This window comes from Nipponia nippon, unplaced genomic scaffold (assembly GCF_047370975.1).
Source record: "Nipponia nippon isolate SJK-2023a ecotype South Korea unplaced genomic scaffold, ASM4737097v1 scaffold_16, whole genome shotgun sequence".
NCBI lineage: Eukaryota > Metazoa > Chordata > Aves > Pelecaniformes > Threskiornithidae > Nipponia > Nipponia nippon.
This window is the reverse complement of record NW_028262332.1, coordinates 2,857,300-2,878,411: the sequence shown is the minus strand read 5'-3', so window position 1 is coordinate 2,878,411 and position 21,112 is coordinate 2,857,300. Positions and strand designations below refer to the sequence as shown.

Here is a 21,112-nt window from a genome sequence, read left to right as displayed (position 1 = left end):
CACTTCCAGCTGACTCTCTCCTATCCCCACTTACTCTGGTCCTGCACTGTGTACCTACAATGGGTCTTGTGAGCATGGATAACAGCACAGCACCTGCTCTAGAGCAGCAGGAGGACAGAACATGGAGGTCCTCCAGGTCAACCAAGATATCTCCCAATGATCAGCTCTCCTGCACTTCCCAGGAGGAATCTGATCTCCTCTAAGGCAGGTATTCATCTTCTACAGCTGCTTTGATCCAATCCAACACAAAACTGCAAGCGGTAGGTCTGGCCCAAGGATTTCTGGTTGGTCAGTCCAAGCTCAGAGCCAGACCAGCACAGGTCCAGTCTCTACCTCGTCCCTCCAGCCAGCATCGTCCCTTCCTCTGGGTGCGCTGTGCTGGCAGAGCACAGGTCCAGCTCACTGTATAGTCTTGCCAGCATTAAAGGCATTTGCCCTGGAGCAGAAGGTGCCATTAGCCCTTTTCACAAATGAAGGAGTTGAAGATAAGCCAAAGGTCCTGCCCAAGGTCGTTAAAGCTTTTAGAGAGCTGGAGCATTGAGCCTGGCCTCTCACTGGCCCATTACTCTGCCCATTGCACCAGCTTGCCTTGCAAGCCACCCTGCCTGGCATGTGCTTCCAGCAGCTGATATCCAGACAGGCTGCAGTCCCATCAGAGGGACATCACAGATGCACAACACGGAGAGCATGCCTGCTCCAGGAAGCTCCAGCCCCAGGTTGGTAAAGTGCCTAAGGCAGTTAGAAACCTGGTGCCTTCAGCTATTGCCCTCCTTGGCTCAGGCAAGGCTTGAGAGGGAGTTCAAAATTAAGCTTAATTACAGCAGTCGCTGTGCTGTCAGGAGTCTGGGAACCTGGACGAGGCTGGCTGGGTCATTGCAGTGATCGTTCCCATGGTGCATGGAGTTTTGCAGCCAGCTACGCAGCAGCTGAAGCACTCCTGCCTCCTCTGCAGGTCCCGTCCCCGCTTCTGTGCTCCCCACAGCAGCAGGGTTCAGGTGAGAAAATATCTCATCTTGGCAAGAAGCTTGACGGGCACAAACCCTGCGAGCCAAAGGCACGGCACACAGCTGGGGCATGGCAGAAAACTGTGAAATGGTGGAAAACAGGAACAAAGCTTTGTGACCGGCAATGCAGGGCAGGAGAGGGGCTGCTTTCTGCACAGCTTGGATCTTCTTTGGCCCCAGTCCTACGGAGGTAGGACATCAACCACCCTTGGGATGTCATGGATGTGCGTGGACCACGGGGACCCAAGATCTCCCAGTCAGTCACAGGGAAGCACTTCAGAGGCTTGCCCCAGCAAGCCGCACCTCTTTCCTTGGCATCCTCCCTCTGCCCCCACCTGCCTACCCTACCTCTGTCCTCCCACCCAACAGATTCGGAATCTCAAACCATTGCAAACCCTTCCTCCCAGCTCTCATCCCAGCAGAGCAGAGAGGCGCCTGCACGGGAGCTGATGGGGAGGTGTAAGCAGAGCTCCCCAAGTGCTCGCCTGCCACGGCTGTAACTCACTGTGAACGTCTGCCAGTCCTCCCTGGAGTTCCTCCAGAGGATGATGGTGGGAACACCGGGGATGCCCACAGGGCCTGGGTCGCCTGGGGGCCCTGTCCGCCCCATGGCTCCAGGGTATCCCTAGGAAGACAACGGCAGCTCCTTAAAACCAGCTGGGGGTTTAACAGTCAACACAGCTGGACACAGGCTCTGACTCAAGTCAGCCTCTGAGCAGAGTCTGGGTCTAGGCACATTCCTGGGTTCAAACCAGCTCTTAAGATCTAAATAACCCTGACAAGAGGGAAAGCAAAAGGAATGAGCTTCATACACACATGCCTGTGCCCAGACCCATCTAAATGCCACAGGTATTGAAGCTAACACACATGGAAGTGGCATGACTCGTGGGGCAATGAGTTTGCCCCTCTACAGCTTGGGAAAGATGGAAACTGCTGTAACAAAGGTGGTTAGGAGCACTCTCACTGTTTTATTGATGGGGAAACTGAGGCACCACCCTTAATCCAGAGCATCTCCAAGCATCTGTCAGTGCACTAGGCGATGCTGCATGAAGGAGGAGACGGAGCTGTGCCGTGCAGGCTGCTGTGCGCCAGATTGCTGGGGCAGGAAGGGCAGCTGTGGGTCTGACAAACGTGGTGCTGGAGGACAGATGTCCCTCCAAGATGAGCTGGTGGATATAGCATGGGGGTGGACTTTGGGACGTGCCAGCATCCCTCCTCCAGGCAACCTGAGCTAAAGCTGCTTCATCTCCCTGCTCTGCCACCTCTGCAGAGCCATTAGGTGGCTCAGAGGAAAGACAGAAGCTTGTCCAGACAGTCAGCTCAGTCCTGAACGTGGGCTTAAAATACCCAGTAAAAATAGTTCTTTCTGCTTCCAAACACACATAAAGGGCCACCAGACTGCACCTTCAGAAGCTCACACTGCCCTCTTGATGAAAAACACCCAAACCAACCCAAACCACCTGTGGTATTTGCTCTGGACCCTGCACCCCATCCCGTACCTTCCTGTGTTTTCCTGGATACTCACTTTGTCTCCTTTGGGTCCCACCAGTCCACGTCTCCCGGGACATCCCTGAAAGGCAAAGGAGGAAAGCTGTGTCACCCTGAAGGGGGATCCCCCACAAGCAGGGGAGATCCCATGGTGGCTGGGTAACCAGTGCCATGGCCAGGGCCATCCCAGCCCCAGGGAAGCAAGAACTGAAACAGCTGATTCAGGGCACACCAGCAGCACCAAGTCTTAAAGAAACACCCCAAAGACCAGTGGGGTGGAAAGTGCACCCTGTTTTATGCTGCTCCCTTCCCACTCTCCTGCCCTGGCATCAGAAAGCAGCTCTGCTCAGCCAGCCGACCGGCGTAACCCTGCGGCATCCATCACAGAAAAGCCCCAGACCATATGGCTGGTGAGCGGGAGCACATTTCCTGACACCTGGTGAGGAAAGGCAGTATGTTAGAAAAAGAAAATCCCATAAAGCTGGATCACAGCCACACACTCAAACAGTATTTTGGATGGGGATGCAAACATCTGCGGCTTCTAACTTGTGTGAGATCTGATCTAGGCCATCTCCAGTCAAAAGTGCACATTTTTGCCAAGCGGCGATCCCGCTTCAGGGCTTACCGAAGCATCTGTCTGGACAGAAACAAAGTCAGATGGGAGATCCCAGCTTTTCTTGATGAAAGAAATCTACCTGGAAGATGTCGGCAGAGACTGACAACATGCCGTGCTGCAGCACAGCGTCTACCTGCGTGTCTGCTGCAGAGCTGCTGCTCTGATGGCCTCAATTACAGCCGCTGTTTTTGTTCTGAGCTTGCAAACAGCCTTGTCTGAGCCCAGCAGCAAGCTTGGGAATCCACAGTGAATAACACCACCCCAGCACAGACATAGCTGCATCCCCGCGACCCCTGAGGCAGCCCTGCTTGGGCAGCAGCCAGCCCTGACATCACTGCCTTGTGCCAATGGGATGGGTAAAAAAGCTAAGCCACATGTCCAGAAACAGCTTTGGCACTAAGGGATGCTTCACCAAAGGGACTTTGATCACCTAAAGTGCCCAGATCTGAAGCCCCCAAGGCTCCGTGGCTCAGTTGCCCCTCCCTGAGGGCTGGGGGCCGTGCCCCTTGAGCTCAGTTCATGTATGGCACGCGTTCGTGCCAAATGGCACACACAGCGGCAGTGATGCTGGCAGCTCTGGTCTGATTTTCAAACCTTGGGTGTTAGAATCATAGAATCATTTAGGGTGGAAAAGACCTTAAGATCCTTTACTCTCTTAAGAGTAAACCTAACACTGCCAAGTCCACCATTACTGAAGGAGGTAAAATAAAGCCATTCGTGCCCACTGTACCCAATATTAAAACATGCACCAGAATGGGCAGGGACCCTTCCCAGTGCCACGTAGCCCCTCTATTTATCCACCCAGCACCCCTCTTTAAGAAGCTGGATGCATGCTGCTGAGAGATCACTTCTACAGGAAGGTACCCAGTTTGGAGTCACTGGGATTTTACTGTGAGCATGACATGCCCGGTGCAAGGTTGCAAGGACAGACTCATCCTCTCCACCCTGGGTGCAGAAATAAATTAGATCCTTCTATAAGTCCTGCCTCCCCCTGATTCCCCTCAAAAGAACTATGGGGTCCAGTCACTTCTGGGTGCAGCCTTTAGCTCATCTCCTGCATGGACACCTGCTGCCCTAGGTCCACAGCTGAGATATGCCAGCAGCCAACGGGGTGGCCAACAAACCCTTCCTCCAGCGCAGTCATCGGTGGGTCACGGTGTTCCACCAAGGACTCTTAAACACACCAGGACCCTCTCTGAGATGGCCAAAGAGACATTCCTCCTCCTGCTCCTTCCCAGGCACTGGCCACGGCCACCCCCAGCATGAACACCAATGTCTCAAAGCCAACCTGTGCAAGTCCTAGTGCATGGTGGAGGGACAGGACCGAGCCATGGGCACAACAGCACCTCCTGGAATTTGACAGCATCTGTTTCCCTCCCTGAAGCAGCTCCGAAGCTGATGACATTTTGCGCAAACCAAAAAGAACAATTCAGAGCACCACGAAAAACGAACCCAAGGGTTGTAACATTGCAGGAGAGAAAAATGAAAATCAATCCAAGAGATCTCATCCAGAAGGCAGCCGGTGTTTTGCCCTGCAAACTTCATGCAGCACCACTCTGCAGCACCATCCCTCCTCCTGTGGCATGACCTGATGGCTGCAGCCCTGGGTGCTGCAGAACAGCGGGTGGCTCCCGGGAGGAAAGCACGGAGAGGGCTTTGCATTTGCCTGTCCCCTGCGTTCACGCCATCCCTGACACCGCATGCCTCCAGCAGGATTCAATTTAAGCCTACGAATAGAAACCACATCTCTGCTCCTAAACAGCCAGTGCTAAGTTTGAGTAACAGAAACCAAAACAGAGAAAGAAAAGCCTGTGGGGACATACCGACAGCTGGGAACCCCCATGAAACACTGTCTATGAAAGCCAAGGAGCTTTTTAATACTGGCAACACAATGAAATCCCTGCAAGGAAGATTAGCAAGATCATAAAAATCAGCAGCTTTTAAAGTAAGAAACACTTTCCACTTCTCACAACATGTTGTTTTTTTCCCCCCAATGATCTCCAGTGCCTTTACAGTGAATGATGACTAGGACGGGAACTGAGGGCATGCGGTCTGCAGGGTCTACAGTCCATAAATGCCCTGAACACGATCAGGACTTGGCAGGATGATAAAAAAAACCTCCATCCACATCTCCCAACTGGAACAGCTACTCAAAGTGTTTTTGCAAAGGCATAAAAATCTCTGAGGGTGGCACACCAGATGTACATGAACCTGCATCGAGGGAGAGGATGCATCGCGTGGTGGGGCAGGGCTGGAGGTCTGTGCCCCACTGCTTTTCCTGATGAACACTGCCAGTGAAAGAGGAGGAGAAAAATCCCACAAGTGAAAAGGTTGATGCTAAAACCCTATTATTTCCAAACCTTTCCTTTAAGAATAATGAGAGATGTCACCTTCAGACACCCACCCTGCCTTGTGCCCAGGTCCCGGTTGCAAGGCTGCCTGAGGTGACGCAGTAAGAGGGTGAGCCACAAGCCCAGCACACATCACCATTGCCAAAACCAGAGGTAAGGTAAAGTCCCATTCCCAAAGCAAACCCCTCAAATTCCTTTTAATGAAGTTTTCCAAGGCAAGGGCACTGATTCTTTGGTTTCCCTTCCACAGGATACATTTAAACACCCAAAACATCCATCATACCTTTGCTGATATCCCCACGAGCATGGGGCATGGCAGCAGCGAGGCATGTGGGTATGAATTCAGGGTGCCCAGGCTGGGCAGCAGCCCCAAAACAGGCTCTACGTGCCCAGACCCACCATGGCTCAGGATGGCTGAAGGGGCTGGGTGGGATGGAGACCTAAGGAGGCAGCAGGACTTTTGGGGACCAGCAGCAAGGGCAGAGCCCACCTGCCCTCAGCCCTGAGGAGCAGTGACAAAACATTGGGAAAGTCTCAGCACATAATTTTAGCTAAATAGCTCTAACTGTGGACGGCATGTCCCACTGCAGAGCTTGAAGCCTACACCTGCTTGTGCCAGCATCTCAAACCCAAACTCCTAATGCCAGGATGGAGCCGCCTGTACCTGTGTTTCCACCCAAGATGCTCATGAGCAAGAGAAAACCCATCTCAATGCTTCCTACAGGGGTAAAAAGCAATTCCCTCCTGGCTGGGTCCCCTCCTTGCGCTGCCTCCCCTCCTGCCGGCTCACAGCAGGGCTGTCAAACACCATGACGTTTCCTTCACTCCCAGGATTTTTTCCATCCTTCAGAATCTGTTCCTTTTGATATTTTCTTCTGTTTTTGCAGGCAATAGCTGCAGCAGCAAGGAGACGGCTTGAGGGGGAAGCTAGCAGTCCTAAATTTAACCATTATCCTATGAAGCCTGGCTCATCGATGACGAATTTAGTGCCAGGTCCCTCAAACACAGCCATAAAAACAGCCGTGTGGGGAGACCTGCCCTGCAGCGTCCAGATGAACCCCCAGGGCAGCCTCGAGCTCAGGGCATCCCAGACGCCTTTCACGTGGGTGTCTGCTCAGGGTGTGAGGAGAAGGTGCCCGTGGTCACTTCTGGCAGTGGCACTGGGTAAATGAAATGCAATTTTCTAGAGGAATTGTTAAGAAAATTTAAGCAAATTAGGGAAATAATTTTGGCAGAAGAAATAAACATGTGAAAATATGTAAAAACATTTTTTCAGCTACTTCTCAATGAAGACTGATGACTTCTCTAAACATTTATCTATTCTAAGTTTACCAATTTTTTAAAATTTCCCTTTTTCATCTACTACAATGGATGAATAATCTAAAATAATCAAAACTTATTTCAAGACAAATTCAATGCTCTGCTTTGAACTACCACAAATTTTGGGGTGTCACAGTGGCAGACAAGCAAAGGACAGCGATGCCAGCGGAGGCTGTGGGCTGACGCCTGGGGTTTGCTGTGGGGACAGGGGCTGGAAGAGACGGCTTGGCCCTGCTCTGAGCCCCTCAGCCTGCCTCTGGGCAGGACCAGGGTGAAATGAAAACTGACAATGTGGTTAAATAACTTGAGAGCATCTCTAGGGAAGGTGGGATAAGGGAATCATCCTCTCCTCTCCAGTTGCTAGTGAAGTTCCTTCAGGGACATCAAAAAACCTTCTTGCGGGGCCAGGCTGGTGCACAGCCCCACACTGCCTGCATGGAGAAGGTTTCCCTGCCCAGTTTCCCACAGCAAGGTGCTGGCACCACAGCTCAGCAGCCTGCACCCACTTCCTGGTCACCCATCCCTCCCCTCCAGCAGCCATCACCTCCACCACTCACCGGCAGCCCCGGCGGTCCTGGCAGCCCCGGTGGTCCTGGCTTCACATGACCCTGCTGCCCGTGCGCCACCGGCGAGACAGGGTGTCCTGGGTGGGCAGTGCTGTCCCCGAGCCCTGGGACAGCGGGGCTGGTTGCTACTGGAGGATGCTCTGGGACACCCGCGGCTGACCCTGTCCCCAGGGGATCTTTGGGCATGTTTCCCTTGGGGGCAGCTGCCTGACGTGCTGATGGGGAGACCTTGGCGAAGGCAGCAGGCACGTCCAGATCAGTGATGGCATCACCGGGTTTGCTGGGCAAGAGCCGCTGCCGAGTGCCCACATCGCCCGTCAGCTTCTCTGTGGTGACATTCTCCTCCTGGGGGTGAGAGGCATGCTCTTTCTTGGCTGCTCTGTGTGTTTTGCTGGAGGGTCCTGGGCAGATAAAAGCACCATCAGGTACTCAGGCATCATGATGGTGTGCAGGAGAAACAGGAAACCATGACTATGGACTCACCAGAGCTACTAGCGACCCACGGGCTGTTCCTGCCAAGCCCTGGCCTGCCAGGGCCAGTGATTTTATTATAGGTGGAGTTCAACAGCTCAAAGCCTTCATCCTCAATAGAAAGGCTGCCCTCCTCCTCCTCCTCAGCTGACGGCATCTCAGTAGCAGAGACTGAAGTCAGGATGCTCCCATCAGGCTGGAGATTGAGGGTCTCCTGGGCACCCTCCCACATCCAAGGTGGCCCCCGGGTCAAATCTGAATCAATGGTTCCGGAGTCCTGAAAAGGAAGAAGGAAAAAAATGCAATTTGAAGTTCTCACTTTTTCCCCCCCCCTCCCTGCTCAACACACTTTGTGCTTCTTAATTTCGCACAGGCATGAGTGCTGCCAAGGGACACAAGGCAGCCCAGGGCTTGTGAGCCCCAGGCAGGAGCCCCCACGCTCCAGGGAAACCTGTCGGTGATGGGCAGGTCAGTTCAGCCACCTACAAAACAAAACTCGCCCTCCACAAGGGACACAAGCCAGTTCTCAGCACAGAACACGCTGACATGAACCTCCTTCTCACAGTCCCACTGCAATGATCCCCCCCGCAATTTTCTACACTGGAGGGGCATCAAGAGAAGAGCCCATAGCTTAATGACAGAAATCCAAGCTTGAGAGCAATTACTAAAACAATTAAAGCAAATGTATAGAGTTACACCAGGGATCAGTCTGCCCCTTCAGCCTTTGATTTTGCTGCTTCTGCATATTTCGAGGCTCCTGGTGGTCTCGGGGGAATGGTACAGGAGCTTGCAGCCCCCGACCACACATCTCCCCAGCCAAGCAGCTGAAACAGTGCTCCTGGAAAACCTCTGAGGGTCAGGAAGGGAAGGCAGACGCAAGCCCAGGTGGAGCCTCCTGGATGCTTGCAGCAAATTAATTTGAGGCAGTGGCTTGCGAGGGTCTCGCTCTGTCTTCAGCTGCCACGCTAAATGGTCCCTGCAGGACAGAACAGGTTGCTATGGCTCTTTCAGCCCTACAACCACCAGCAGAGCCCGGGCACCAACCATGGATGGAGGAAAACAGCGATGTTAATAGAAATATCTACACTCAAGACAAAAGCTCTGCATATAAAAAAAAAAGAAAAGAAAGAGTTAAACTTCAGAGAGTTTACCTGTATCTAAAATGTACATTGTTTTTACATCCAGCACCAGTCTAAGTGTCTCAGACTGGGGCTTGGACACTGAGCCACACACACACAGGCCCAGGGTTGGGTTGGTTGGTGGGTGTGAAGGACCTTCGCCTCTCCTGGAACAGCTGGCAGCCTTTCCACCAGCCCCTCATGCCCACCATCCCCTGCTCAGAGCTTGCTCTGCGCTCCCACTGAGCTCCACAGGGTACAGACAACCCGCTGCATGGCACCAAGAAGAGCTAGTGGGACCTCAGCCCTGGCTGGTGGCTCCTTGGTGCTGGTGCCATGCAGCTGATGAAGAGAGAGTCTTTGAGAAGTCACTAGAGGGAGATGCAGGCCCATGCTTTCCTTGCGAGGCTGCAGAAGAGGAGCAGAGAGGTCCAAAGAGATATGGAGCATCCTTCCCATCGTCCTTCCCATCCTATCTTCTTTTGGTTCAACCCGTTGCTTGGTTCTGATTCTCTCTGCACCACAGACCTAAGATGCATGCTTGCTTGGGAGCACCAAGTTGGATTTGCATAAACAGCAAGTAGAAAAAACAATTTCACTGCCAGAACTGGTGATTCAACAGCATGGGTGGGTCAAGGGAGCCAGCTCCAGCCAAGCCCTGATTCTGGAGGGCCCTGGGAGGCAGAGGAGCTCCAAAGGCAGCAGGAGCTGCTGGAGCCTTTGCTCTGCTGCTGGATGCCACACCATTAGATTGGAGATTTCCAAACTCTTCCCATCCCAAGTGGGGAGGATAAGTAAAAATTTTCATTTTTCAATTTTCAAATGTCAAGTTTGAAGAGTTTCTTTTAAAAACAGCTGAAATGCTTTTCTCTCAATTATGAAAGCTCTTTTTAGGGGGGGTCCTGTCTTTGCTTATTATATATAATTTGTTATAATTTACTCTGATTTCAAGCTTTCATGCACAAGCAATTTTATAATCAAATCCATCTCAAATCAGAAAAAAGTGTAGGGTTTTTTTAAATATCAAAATGAAGTATTTTGACAAGCTTTTTTCCCTTCCAAAACCTACTCCAAACAGACTTTCCCCACAAGAAGTTCCAACCAGGGCGAATCAGCATTCTCCTAAAAAATTAACAGCGCTAAAAACTACTGCTGCCATGGACACAACCTCTGGACACCTCCACAGAGCATCTCCACCCTCACGCCCACAGGAGGAGGATGGCCAGGCCCACAATGCACCCATTTCTATTGGTCCCTCTGACATTGCAGGAGGTAAATACATGAGGGATGTATCTAAGACTATGTGTAGGTACCAGAGGAACCCACCCTGGATCACATCCAGACCTCACATTACCTGACTCCTGGTCCTCTCTAATCCCTGCAGCTGCAACTGAGAGAGGTGTGGGACCAACCACCCCGACTCCCCTTGAGGCCATAATACTCATCCAAAGAGACAATATTTTTCTGAGCCAAGATAGTCTCTGAGTATAGAGGTTTTTGGGGAAACAGGAATATTCCCACTTCCTCAGTCCTTTGCACAAATTTGTCACCCTGCTTGCAGACAGAGACTTGACCCCCCACAAAGGGAGAGGCTATAACAATGTCGATGTGTAGGCGTTATTCTGTTCTTCCAGCCAGCACTATGTCCCAAGCCAAAGGACCAGCGTTCCTCTATCACTAGGATTTTTATGCCCCAAATGGCATCGATAGCCGTATTTTTAAAGAATGATGTCTAAGGTAGGTGTTAAGTAGGCAAGTGACAACCTAGCACCAAGGAGTAAAAGTTGAGAGAGGTTAGGATAAGGCAGAAAAGACAAAAAGCAGAGGAAACAGATGGCAAGTGGGAAAGCAAAGACTGGAGGTGACCAGCCAGCCTCTCTTTCCCCAGAGACCTGTAATGAGGACCTGTGGTCCTGCCTTGCAGACTGGAAACCACTGGATGCAACTGAAGGGTAGAATGCATAAAACAAGAGAGAAGGGAGGAGTTGGAAGAGGAAAAGATTACCTTAATTCTGAAAGGGAATTTTCTTGGGGTTAGGAAGCTCTTGAGGCCAGATCCTGCAATGCCTCATCCCCTCGCTTCATTGCCAAACAAAACTGCCAGTGGAGAGGAGCAGCCCCTGTGCCCCGCGGACGTGAGCTTGCTGACCCGCGGTTGTGCTCTCCAAGGGCAAAGCAAACACCTCCGGACGAAGAAAGCAGCATGGGAGGACACAGATCCCAAACTTCTGGCCCTCTGCCACCTCCCTGAAGAGAAATTCTCTGGCTTCATCTCCAGCCAGCTCCCTTTAGCTGGCTTTAGCAATTAGATGCTCTCAGATTTTCCCTTGGGCACTACCCAGCCTGCAGTTCAATCACCAGGCGAGCTCGTTATGATCACAGCCCTGAAGAGCAAAGGAAGATAAAGTCTGCGTTTCCTAAACAGGACCGAGTGTCTGGGTAAAATTCAAGGAGATTGAGGAAAGTAAGCAGCAAAAGCTCTGCACAAAGTCATCAGAGAAAAGCACCTGAAGGGGACAGGTTGCAACGAAGCTGTTTTCATCGAGAGAAAAGCTAATGTACAACCAATGAGCCTGCAGAGTTTGGAAAAAATGAAAACATGCTGCCAATTAATTCACAGTCATTTTGCTGCCTATGAGGTGGATGGAAATCACGCTTCAAATCGTGAGAGCAGGGAAACAGCCAGTGCTGCTTATCCACAGCACGGGCAGGCTGGACCTGGAGCATTACAGCAAGCTCTTGAGTGTGGCCAGCTGGCATGTCTCTGCCCTCGCCCAAGTGTCTTGGCCAGCCCGTGCCCTCTGCTCAGCGACACAGGAGCCTAGGAAGCTGCTACTGGCGACTGGTCCGAGGAAGCACTTGCCAGCTGGGCAAAACTCACCACGCAGACACACTCTGCACTGAGTTAGAAGAATTGCACTGAATTTATTTTTTGGCGCTAGAGTAGTTTTCAGCCAGATCAGGGAGCAGCACTGACCTGCCCTGCAGTTCACAGGGCACAGTGCTGAGCGGGGGACTGCTGGGAATGGGACTTCAGGGCAGGACAAGCCCTTTCCCTGCTGCCCTTAGATCAGCATCAGCTAATCAGAAACTCCACCTAGAACACAGCACCTTTCCAGCAGAAGATCTTGTGGTTTAGCTTAAGCTGTTCACAAATGTTAGAAAATAACCAAGAAAAGAGCATTCCTCTCCTGCAATAGCATCCACACAGCCCAGAGAGCAAACTTCTGGCCATGTTCTCCTCTAACCCTGCAGCCTTTCTCATAGAGGTAAGATCCAAATCTCAAGAAAACCACAGAGATCTGCTCATCAACCACTCAGGCATTTTTTTGAACCCCAGAGCTGCTGGAATAGGGGTTGACACCATGCAACACACATGGGGAGGGTGAGGACAGAGCTGCCAGGCATTGGCTTTACCCACTGCGAGGTCGGATTTGCAGTCCCCTGTAGCAGTACAAGCTCTCAGGAGGACGAGGTAGGATCCTTCAGTCCTTTCCCATCATGCATGTTATCAGGTATATATCTTGCCTCTCCTTACACTTGGGTCCAAGGCAAAACAGGGCTGTGAAACTAGAGTTGAAGAAAGGCAGAAACCTGCCCTCGCTACAATGGGCTTTCTCCCTGAATCTCCATTTTGTAGCCCCTTTTCACACAGCATAGTAATTTCTTTCCTTTTTCCTTGCCACACAGGGAGAGGGAGCCCCAAGGGATTAACGACAGTTTGTATTAAAAGCAGACACTATTCATCCAGGCTAGCCCCTACATAGCCACATGTTGCCCAGCTCACACAGAGACCATCCCATGTTGGCCTGCCGATATTCATCAGCTCCCTGAATTAAATTAGTCTTCTCAAATGTATCAGAATCAATGGATTCAATTACACGAGGGTAAAAACCCTTTGGAAGCTCCTTCAGTGTAATATATAAGCCAGATTTCAAATCTAGTTAAGAGCTCCCCTATCATTAGCTTTAACTAACTTGGTTTGTGGTCCTGTTTCTGTTTAAGCAGGATGACTGCAAGCTAGCGGGGGTCAGCAAAGAGCTGTAACACACAGACTCTAAAACAGCACTATTTTTTTTTTTTTTAAACTAATACCATTAAAAAAACCCCTAGTTTGTTTTACAAAGTCCTTTCAAGCAAGAAATCAAATAGAGAGCTGTAGAAAAAGCGTTCTGGCTAAAACTTGACTCCATCATTTCCACATCTCAAAAATGGTTCAGCTGTTAATTATGAGCAACCACATTCCCTGCAAGGTAACCTTCCCACAGAGGGTGTGAGAGGAGCCAAAGGGGAACCAGAGGGACCTGCAGGCAACTGGTTTTCCCTCCTCAGCCCAGCACAGAACTGTGGGGCTGATCCCCTGCCCACCCCCAGCTGCCCCCCAGCAAGGAGCCGTAGGCAACCGTAGGGCACGGGGCAGGCCCGGAGACTCTGCAGACCCACAGATAAGGTGCCCTCAGCTCTACCCACAAAACCTTCAACAGCAAACCCTCAACCCAAGCTGACAGCAGCTCCATACCACCCGCTTCAACATCTGCTCACCAAATATATTTAGCATTATTTGTAAACCTCCAACTCCAACAGCTGGGATTCTGGAGAAGTACATCTGAAATATGAAAGCGGCTAAAACTCATCTCAGGGGGAGGTGAAGGGAGCTCATTTACCTTCCCATCCTCCTCCTGGCACAAAGGAGGCTTAGAAGTGAGGACCAAGCGTTAGATGCTCCTCCACAAGCTTCTTCCTGCAGCCGCGCAGCCACGCACGGTAATTAAACCCTCTGCAATCCCAGCTGCATGATTCAATTTTGGATTTGGCACATAGTAAATCCAACAAGAAACAAGAGCTGGTGGGGGCAGGGACTTGGCCTATTTGTAAGTTCCAATTAAAATAGTTTTAAAAATTGACTCCTTCCTGGTTAGCTTTGGTTTTGCCATTTCTAGTCCTATTTTGTAGTGGGGATGTAGAGGACCTCTTCAGCCACCCCCAAAGGAAATTTCCTGGCTTTTTATTTTGTAACCAAACTTTTCATCCATGAATAGGCCTGCAGCAATGCAGGACATTAAGAAAGGGCTTTTCAGTCTGGAAGTGAAAGTATTTCATTCGAGATGGAACAAAACGTGGCACTGAACCCTGCCCCGGGCTGCTGTGAGCTGGGTACCAGGATCTGCTGCAGGCTCCCATCTCCCACAGCACCTGAGCCACCCAAAGATGCAGAAAACTCCACAACAGGAATTTTCTCCTTTCATTTAATTAGGCACTGACATCTTTTTGGGGAAAATAGGGGCCTTCCACTTCCAAGCTCCATCCTGGAGACCATGAACATCATCACCATCTCCCAACCCAAACCCCCAAGTGGGACCTGCAGCTCCAACTGAGCCAAGCAGGCACCCACCAAGACCTGGGGTTGCAGGAAACCCATTGCCTTTGTGACAGCCCTGCTCTCACCTGGAGCTTCCTTCTAGCCAAGGACTTTGTTAATAATTAACAGTAAGTCAAGGAAATAAAAGCACCCAAAAGAGCCATAAAAGGGAGGATTTGGGCACTAGATCAAAAGCGTGCACTGGCCAAGAGAGCTGGGGAAGGTGCAGAGGGCAGGAGCAGCTCAAGGCTTTCCCACTGCAGGGATTCACCAGTTTCACAAAGGACAAGGACCGACGAGTTCAAGGCACAAGCTGCTATAGCAAGAGAAAAACCTTGCTGGATGATTTCACATTCCCTGCTTACATGCAGAAGAGGTCATACGCAGAGCCAGCCGCATGCATCCATCTCTAAAATGAGCACCAAGGCACAATATCCAGGCATTTATTGTACAAGGAGCATCTCCGGGGTGAGCAGTGGCCTGCCCTGGTTCCCAGGGCCCACTGGCCGGGAGGTGCTGGTAGGTTTTTCAGGACATTTTCTCATCTGCAGCACTGCCTGCTGCCATGGAGACTGGGCTTGGGTTTCCATGGGCTGCCATGTGAATGCCTGTAGCAAGAAAGCTTTTAAACTCAATAGGCTGTTACACGGGAGTCTTTTTTTACATTTTGCTGTTAAACTGCTAAAAAAAGAGAAGCCACCTGATACCTAGATGTACCTTGAAGTCCCAGGCAAAGAGGCTGCAAGGATCCCATCGAATCCATTAAAATAAATCACTCCACTCAGGAAACTAGAGGGGAGGTTTCTAAACACCCTCCCTTCACCCCATCGCACAGCACCAGTAGTAGATATCCTCACACTGTCCCCGCCAGAGATGCTGGCAGATGCTTGTAAAAGCTTGCCTGAAGGCACAATAGACTTGTGCTCCTGATGCAACCAAGCCTGCCCTGACATCACCCGCCATCCTACAAGACAGGCCTCCACCCCGCCCCAGTGTCATTTAGCTGGAAGGAGGATTTGCTTGAGGTTTGGAGCCTGCATGTATGGAGGTGCTCATGAGCATCACCATGGTCCTCCCTGCCCAGCCGTGGTGGTGTGACCAGTGCTCCGCCCCACAGAGGAAGCCCTGAGGCTAAGGTCTCCTGCAAAGGAACCCCTTTGGAGAGAGCCTCAACAGCCCTGTTCCTCATTTATACACCCCAGACAAGCCCCTAAGACGGGGACAAATGTCAGCAGAGATACATAACCACCTGGGTGACTGTCACCATGGGACAGCAGCTCCCTCAAGGAGAGCCAGGTGAATATTTGTTCTCTGTGCAGCAGTCCCTGGATGGGCTAAAAACTACAGCCATTTCTTTATGAGTTGAAATAAGAAATTATTTTTTTTTTTTCCAAAAATTAAATTGCAAAGTAGTGTTTCTGATGTTACATTTTTGTTGCTTTTGGGGGTTCTCTGATTAAAGAGAGTCTTGAAATATAGCTTTAATGGTGAAAAAAAAACCAAAACAAAACAAAGTACTTCAGCTTTCCAACATGACCTGTATTCCTCCCTCCAACCAACAATTTTGCCAGTTTTGACCCATGTGCTAATTTCCTTAAAAAATATTTTACAACAAATGAAAGCACCGTATTGAAAAGTTTCAGTTATAACAACTTGTAAGAGAACTTAGTGATCTCATTCTGTACACCTTAAAGAGGGAAATTAATGAAAGATATCAGCACCTCTCTGCTCCACCGGGCATTGCGGGAGCTGGATGATTAAGCCCACAAAGTGCATGGGCATCATTAGCCAGGAATCATTCAACAGGCAGAGGACAAAGGAAGGCCTGGCTTAAAAAAATGCTGGAGACCCTGCCTTGTGAAAACAACTCTGCAAAGCCAAAGATTTAAAAGCCAGTTCTTCTAAGGCAGGTCACCCGTGGATAAGACATGTAGGCACAGCTGGCAGATGGCATCAGGTGAGGAAGAGTATGGTGGGAAGCCAGGGCTTACAGCCTGAGCTTTGTCCTCACTTTCCTAAAACACCAGGTTTAAATGTTATTTTTACCAGATGTCCAGATCTTATTAGCCACAAGCTGTGAGGCACTGCAGGGGCAGGAGCTGAAGCATTCAGGTATTCAATATGTGAAGCCAGTGCAGAACAAATCCATAGGACACACACCAGCCAGGGGATGCCAACTTCCAGTGGCAAGCCAGAGTCCAGCCCTGGCAGCCTACACTAACACAACACTGAATTCCTACACATTGCAGACAAGTATTTTTTAATTCAGCTTCAATGTCCGGCATGGGAAAGGTCTATACTGGAAACTCTCATCTGGTGAGCCCAGGGGAAATGGGTCTCTAAGCTAAAAGTTACTGGTCTCTCAGGCACAAGTAATCATGACTGAATTATATTGGTTCTGTGTAAACATATCAAAAAGCCAAAATCAATAGCATACATGTTTGCTCCTTTAAATAGGCCAAATTTAGAGAAGAACCAGCTGACAAAGACAAATTTGGAACTGCTTTAAACAGCTCAGGAGTTGTCTAAAAGCATGAGAGTTGAGGCAGAAGGCATGTGTGTTTAAAACCCCCAGAAATTAGATATGGGAAGTGGGGAATGAGCACAAATTGAAAGCAGCCATTAAGGATGATAAAACAGAAGAAAAGAGGAATTGGCACGTGATAAGCAATGCAGAATCTATGATTTGTAGAAAATTGACTTGGACAAGGAAAATAAAGACAGGAGAAATCTCTGACCCAGCCACCCCTCGTTGCAGCATGGGGTCCTCATTGTGGCCCCCCGCCACGTGGAAGTGTCTGAACTGCCAGCATGGGAACATGGAGCTGAAGAAGCCGCATTTCTGTCCACGTTTGGGAAAAGCCAGATGACATAACTAGATGACAACGGAATACTTTCCATTCCAGAAGTGACAAGGAGGAGCGGTTTCTCAATCCCATCCCGATAATTCAAACTAAAAGCGTTAAAATAGCAGGCTCTCCCAAACATGAGCACTGATTTTTCAATTTGGCTCAGAAAGCTGGGGAAGCTCCAGGGGACTGGGAAAAGGCTTTATGTTGTGCCAATATGCAAAAACAAGAAAGGCAAACAGGAGGCCTTGAGTAATTACAGACCTCTTCCCTCAAGCCGAGCCCAAACAAAGTAACAGAGCAACTGGTATGAGGCTCATTAATAAAGAAACCACAGATAATGTATTTAATGCCATGGTTTTGAAAAGAGTTGCCGTGTAACTGACTTGATATCTTGCCTGAGGAGATTAAGAGTGTTTTGTTGACAAAGATAACAGTGTTGATGTAATGATCCTAGACTTCTGCAGGGCTTTTCAGTTAGTACGGCTTGATACCATGATCCAAAAACTCAACTGACTTCCTAAATGGCAAACAGGTTAAAACCTAGCTTGGAGCATATCTGTCTACAGGAGCCCAGACAACTAGCATAACACACTGCCCTAGTTTTCAGTTAGGTCAGGCTAAGTAAAATGTATTTCAAAGCTTAGTGTCTTCTCTCAGGAAACATGTTTTTGTTAATAGAAACCTCTTCTGTCCAACAGACAAAGGTACAATATGATTTACAAGCTCAAGATCAGAGAAAGACAATTTTAAACTATTTTTTTCCAGCACATTCTAGCATCAAGCTCCTGGAAGAGGCTCAGTCATGCGAAAGTTGAAAATCAAGGCTGGACTCCTTGCTAAGCAAGCTGCACTGATTTATAGGAGAAATAATTGCCAGGAAATCCTATGGGCTGTGTTCAGCAGTAGATCAGGTCAGACATAATTATACCTTTGGATCTGCAGCATCCACAGCAGGAGTCTGGGGAAGAAAACCCCCTTCTGGTGCTCAACACAGCCTCCCTCCACTCTGCAGCGGCCCTTGCTTCCTCGGAGAGGTGCACAGGGCTGCAAGCCCTCAGCTGAGGCATCACTGTCCTCCAGGTGCTTTGGTTCAGAAGTGCAGGATCTTGCATGCAGGAGACATTTGCTCAAATCAAAAGTGGAATAGCACAGCTCAATGATCCCCCCCACAACACTCCTTTGTGTAACCAAAGGCAGAAATTTTTGCTCACAAGTTTCATATATGGCACCTGGGTACTGGATTTGGGAAGCGAATAACTTGTAAGCCTAAATAATAAACAAGATAAATTATTTCTTTTTGGAGGTCCATGTGAGATGCCTCATCAGTGCCCTGTTTTCACAGGGAGATGTTCGGGGCTCCCTGGTATCCTCCCCAGCCACTCACACTGAAGCAATCCAAAAGCCTGAACACCCCTGCAGGCTCCACATCCAGGGACCACATTCAGACTGGAACGACTCTGAAGGACTCCCTGTGCTCCCTGCCACATTCAAACAGCACAAGTGCCTCTCCTCCAACAGCCTTTTCCAAAGCAAAAGCAGAGCAAAAACCATTTCTAAGTGACCTTCAGGCAGAGAGCAGCCCTGCTGGCATTGCACGCAGGAGACATAGCTGCCCCAAGCACACAGCCATGAACTTGCAGCAGGACGTGAGACACTGCTGGGAAGTGCAATGCCCCGTGAAGTTGCTCGAGCAGGAGCAGAGAAGCTGCCAATCAAGCCAAGCCCTTGCTGCAACACTTCTGGCATAATGCAAGCCATAAAAGTCAGCAAGGGCACAAAAACTGAACCCAGGCAGAATGTCAGATCATAAAAGGTTGAAGAGTAGCTGTAATTCTCACTAGAGGATGCCTCATGGCTTGGTTAGATGGAATAGCACTTTATTTCTTCGACATGGGGTGGTGGTTAAAAACCACTGCGGTTCAGATCAAACTCCTTTCATTACATTTATCACACAGTGGATTTGAGGTGCAATGAATTATCCATATACACCTTATCCCACCTGAGAAACTGGTTTCAGAGGTCTTCAGATGACTGAGATATTAGAGCTATCAGAAACAAGAACAACCATCTCAAGATAATGCCTGGAGCAGTGGAGATATTGCTGGGCTCAAGCTGTCAGTCACACTTCCCCCACGCTACAAACCCACAGGGATATTCGGTGTTAGCCCAGGTTATCCAAGGAGCTGGCAGCCCAAAAGGTCAAGGGAACCAGTAGGGTGGAGGAGTGGCACTTCCTCCATGAGGGCTTGTCTTGATTAGGCGGGATGGACCAAGTGCAATGCTTTTGGGACAGGTATTTTAAAGACCAATATCCAGAGAATGTACGTCTCCTGATTTATGCAGGCTTCAGACCACTCTGATTTTAAAGGAAGGATGCTCTGGTAGTCCTTCAACATTAAGCAATCAAAGGTACTAACAAGAAATTAGCAACTAAATCTCCGTTTACTGCTTTTGAAAATTATCTTTAAGATGGACCTTCCTCCTAAAGTTTAAGTAGAGCCTGCATTTCCCTTGCCATAAAAGAAACCAAGCTTTTTTTTTTTCTTCTTTGCATATGAATTCTTTTAATCATCAAGAGCACCACATTGTCATTTGCTTTATTCAACTGGAATGTTTCTTGGTATGATCAAAAACCAGCAAGAAAGTCCTGTAAAGTAACATCTTTTACTCTGTATATATTGGATATTTAAAAACCTCAACAAAAAAAAAAAAAAAAAAAGAATTTTTAGTTAAAACTCGGACTTGGTAACAAACAACAAAACCTCACCAAAAAAAAAAAATTTTTTTTGCCACCCAGGTCTTAGTAATGTCTAAGCTCATTTTGCTCCATGTTCTCTGCTGTCACCAAGCATTGCCTGACCCAGCAGAAATACATGCTCATGAATCATGCCACACAGAAGCATCTCATCCTGCTTAAGCATGAGCAAAATCAGGAGCAGAGACAAGCACTTGCCCAGCATGCTCTTCTGGTTCATTTGGCCTCCCACTCCCTGGAAGTGTTTCTGAAAAATGACTTGTAAGGAGCTCCCTGGCTGCTGGTTTACACATGCCATAAAGCTAGAACAGTATTACCAGCGTCACCCCACAATTTCCCTTTCAGGCTGAAGGACAGCCTGAAGCCTGCTCAGGCAGTCCTCCCAGCCCATCACCATGGCTCCAGGCCACCCGCTAACTGGAAAGATGCCACACTACAAAATAAGACTCTTGCCAAGCTCTAACAGAAGAGTCCAGCATGAAAATTTTAAATCCTTGCAGAAGTGCTCAGATGCTAATAAGAGACCTACCTTGGGATTTTTATTTAAAAACCTCAACAAAAAAAAAAAGAATTTTTAGTTAAAACTCAGACTTGGTAACAAACAACAAAACCTCACAAAAAAAAAAATTTTTTTTTTGCCACCCATGATGTCCAAGCTCATTTTGCTCCATGTTCTCTGCTGCCACCAAGCATTGCCTGACCCAGCAGAAATACATGCTCATGAATCATAAGAGCATTATGAATCATAATAAGAGGCCTACCTTGGGATTTTTAGTTATGAAGACCAAAAAGAATGGCAAGGAAGAGGAACAAGCAGCGCAGCCCCCGCTGCTGAAATGCTATATTTGTACACACAGTGACTGTGTCGGACTAATACTGAGCTGTTACTATTTAGGGAGCTACCAGCAGTTTTAGCATTGAATGAGACTTGAACGAGTGATTGCAACACCAATTTTCTTCAATAACGAATCTGAGCGTGGAAGAACAGACATGCCATGAACAAACCAAACATTTTCATAGACTTTTCACAGCATTTTTAAATCAAGAAGAAATCTCAGAAGTAGTTTCAACTGTCCAGATAATTAAACCTGTGACATTTTGTCTCTTTGGAAATCAGTGGGATTTAAGCTTTGACTTCTGGTTGAACAGCTTTAGGACCCCACGTTCAATTGCTTTGGAAAAAGCCATTCAGTTTAGTAATCAACTGGGCCC

The 21,112-nt window shown here is 49.1% G+C and overlaps 1 protein-coding gene across 1 annotated transcript in view; it reads right to left on the bottom strand.

The window, feature by feature from the left end:
- LOC148056207 (uncharacterized) overlaps nucleotides 1–21,112 on the bottom strand; it is a 98,957-nt gene that overhangs the window by 33,080 nt on the left and 44,765 nt on the right. Inside the window, exons 7-10 of the mRNA XM_087753324.1 lie at nucleotides 7,829–8,093; nucleotides 7,337–7,746; nucleotides 2,530–2,574; nucleotides 1,510–1,629 (exon numbers count right to left, since the gene is read on the bottom strand). Coding sequence (XP_087609450.1) covers nucleotides 1,510–1,629; nucleotides 2,530–2,574; nucleotides 7,337–7,746; nucleotides 7,829–8,093 — 840 coding nt within the window. The remainder of the gene's footprint in view (nucleotides 1–1,509; nucleotides 1,630–2,529; nucleotides 2,575–7,336; nucleotides 7,747–7,828; nucleotides 8,094–21,112) is intronic.